Below are 3,389 nucleotides of genomic sequence, written 5' to 3' on the forward strand. Positions count from 1 at the left end.
TTTGATTCCGCCTTTTCCTCAGCCACAACTTGATGTATGACCCCAACACTTACCATTCACAATAAGACACAGTAGCATTTTTTGGGGAAAGGTTTTTGAAGTTCAGTTATAAAAATAATATACATGCATATGCATATAAATATATTTTTTTTAAAATGGGGGGTTTGCAGGGTGTGTATTTTTAGGCCACAAGGGAATGTTTAGCGTTTAGGGTGAGTATGGGTTTGCAGGGTGGTACAGGACTTTGTTGGTTTTAGGGTGGGTATGAATTTTTAGGTGTACATACATTTGTAGGGTTTAGAGTGGGTACTAGTTTTTAGGTGTAAATACATTTGTAGGATTTAGGGTGGGTAGTGGTTTTGGATAACAAGAGAATGTATTGGTTTTGGGTGGGCATGGGTTTTTCGGGTGTGAAGGGAATATTTAGGGTTTTGGGTGGGTATCAAGTTTTGGGTAAATAGGGAATACTAAAGGTTCAGGGTGGGTTTGGGTTTTTGGGTGGTAAGGGAATTTTTTAGGGCTTAGGGTAGGTAATGGTGTTTTGCTGTCAAGGGCATTTTTAGGGTTTATGGTGGGTCATGAATTTTGGGTGTCAAGGGAATTTTGGGGTGGGAAGGGATTTTTTAAGGATCATGGGTAATATAGTCATATACTTGTAAAGGGTTTACACTTAATTGTTAAATACCTACATTTTTGTGGTAAAGACATCCTTGGGAAAGGCATATTTGTTGCAAAAAATGTCACTATGGAAAAAAAAATCTTTATAAAGCTGCTGTTGTAAAGAGATTAATTGTAATGGCATTTATTATTCCATATTGGAGCGCTCCCCATCACCCCCTAATGCTGTGAGTGTGGAGGGCCCATTCAACATACCTTGCAGGGAGTTCCCCCTCATGTTTAATGTGAGTACCCACTTTCCTTTTCTTTTAGGCCGCAGGTCTTGGTTTAAGAAGCACTGTAGATGTGCCTTTAAAACTATTGATGTTGATATTGTACATCTCTCTGTTGAGTTATTGAACCTTGGGGGCTGTAATTCCGTTCCTCATCATGTTTATGATACCCTGTTTGATCTCTGTGGTCCTCACCCCATAAACAATTGGATTGAGGACTGGTGGAACCAGGAAGTGAAGAACGTTCAGTAAGACTGGGACATCATGTGGAATTACTTTCGCAAACTTAGCAGTGAAAATTAAAACTAGCAGCACAGAGTAAAAGAATGAAATCAAAATAAGGTGGGCAGTGCATGTGCTAAAGGCTTTAGCTGCAGCCCCTTTTCCCTGAAACATCCTTAACACCCGTAGAATCAAGCAATAGGACATAACAATCAAGATGAGGTCACTTCCTAAGAGGCCATAAGCAACAATCAACTGGTAAAGTGTGTTAAAGGTCCTATCATTGCAGGCAAGTGATGTCACTGCAGCACTGGTGCAGAAGCAATTTTCAACAACATTTTTGGAGCAGTACTGAAGTCTAGCAGCAAACACCAGTGCAGGCAATGTCAGCAAGGTACTTCTCAGCAGTATAAACACAATGGCTTTTGCAACAAACCTGGCAGTGATGACAGAATGGTATCTCAAGGGGTTGCAGATGGCAATGTAGCGGTCATAAGCCATGAAGAGAAATGTAGCAGATTCCATTGCCAGTAAAAGGTTCATCAGGTACATCTGAAGGAAGCAGGAAGGCAAGTCGATGACCTTCATATCAAACCACATTATACCCAAGATTTTGGGTGTGGTGGTCGTGCACAGTCCCAGATCAAAGACTGCAAGCAAGCTGAGGAAATAGTACATGGGTTCATGGAGGGTATGCTCTCTTTGTATGACTGACATTATTGTGAGATTGGAAACAATGGCTGCAAGGAAGAGAAGAGCCAAAGGAATGGACAACCAATGCTGCCAACTATGTATGTCTGTAAAGCAGACCAGCACAAAGTATGGAACTCCAAGGGTTGTGGTAGTGTTGACAGCAGGCATAACTATGAAAAACGTCAGCATCTGCAGGAAGGGTCAAAGAAGGAAAGAGGGCTTTTGTAAGTTTACATTAAAATCTTTACACTCTTAGTACATCTATGTATTGCAGCATATGCCTACGTTAATGTAGATTCCTTATCTTTCTTCTCAATACATATGGGGATACCAGCACACCAAGGGCCATATGTACAAAAAGAAGTTACGGAGCATGGTGTTAGGTATCTTGGATTAAAGCCACGCTCTGTCACTTCTGAAAAGAAGGGCTGCACTGTTTTAACAGAATAAAGTGCAATCCTGTGTCTCTCCCTGCGCTGGTGTTAAATTTAGTAGCCTAGCGCCAACGCAGGTACCCTTGCACCATAGTGCCACAGAAACGTCTGTAGTGCCAGAGGAACATCACTACAAGTGATGTTCCTCTGGTGATAGGGACTTGTGAATATGGCCCAACGTTTATTTAGCATATTCTGTTCTAGAAAAGAATGATTCCACAGGCATTACTTTGTGAAATCAATGTATGATGTTTGATGAAAATGATACAGATTTCCATAAGGGTGTATTATTCCTATGATTGTTGTAAAAAAAATAGAGCCACAATATTCAGATCTGCCACTCTAAGGATACCTTTTGACTCCTGGTGAAAGGCAGATAGAATTTTTGAGTTAACGTTCCACCAATGTGGTCCCGAGGGAAAACGTTTACAGGCAGAATTAATATAATTTTACGAAAAGCAAAGCAGCAGCCATAACTGAAGCACTTCATGAGAGAGAGAGAGAGAGCAGGATACTGCCATAGCTAGTTAGACATGTGATGTAATCAATAAGAAGATGGATTCTTGTAGCTGAGCAGCAGGAAGATATAAGATACAACAACATGGCTCTCTCTTTATCTGACCAGGCACTGCCTTACACCATGCAATCACATTTTTGCAATAGTGCAAAGATGTGTGTGCACTGTCAAGCAACGACATTGCACTGGAAGGCTGCCCTTTCAGTCCAAAATAAAATGCTCAGATGTACTTTAAAACGTTGCCCAGTTTTTATGAGTGCTTTGAATTATAGACCACATGTAAAGGCTGACACATCTGGAGAAAAAAAAAACTTTTCACCTACTTTCTGCTTGCTTTCAGGAAGTATATTTTTCGGCACAAAGCCTTTGCATACATTTTACTAGTTAGGGAATGTTAGTCTTGGCTCTCTCTGCAGGGTCATCCTCACAAATTATTTGCCTTCACCACTTCTGTTTTCAGAACCCATTTTTGTTGTCTCTTCTGACTCTGTGTGCTTTATTACTGCTAACCAGTGCTGAAATGCGTGTGATCTTGCTCCGTCCATCATGTCCTTGTGTTTGCTTTGTTCGCCCTAAGTTGGCAAGTTATGCCCAGCCGTGGGTCCATTGCTCACTTTGCCACTGGATTCAAGC

At 41.1% G+C, this 3,389-nt stretch overlaps 1 protein-coding gene across 1 annotated transcript; it reads right to left on the reverse strand.

Moving 5' to 3' along the window:
- Positions 1-1,010: 1,010 nt before the first annotated feature.
- Positions 1,011-1,973, reverse strand: LOC144774063 (olfactory receptor 56A4-like). Its single transcript, XM_078659093.1, has one exon. It carries the CDS (start codon positions 1,971-1,973, stop codon positions 1,011-1,013), a length of 963 nt encoding a protein of 320 aa, XP_078515219.1.
- Between the last annotated feature and the right edge of the window lie 1,416 nt (positions 1,974-3,389).

This window comes from Lissotriton helveticus, chromosome 8, assembly GCF_964261635.1.
Source record: "Lissotriton helveticus chromosome 8, aLisHel1.1, whole genome shotgun sequence".
NCBI classification, from domain to species: Eukaryota; Metazoa; Chordata; class Amphibia; order Caudata; family Salamandridae; genus Lissotriton; species Lissotriton helveticus.

Coding starts and splice junctions, on each gene's coding strand:
- LOC144774063 (XM_078659093.1), bottom strand. CDS start 1,973: ATGCCTGCTGTCAACACTACCACAACCCTTGGAGTTCCATACTTTGTG.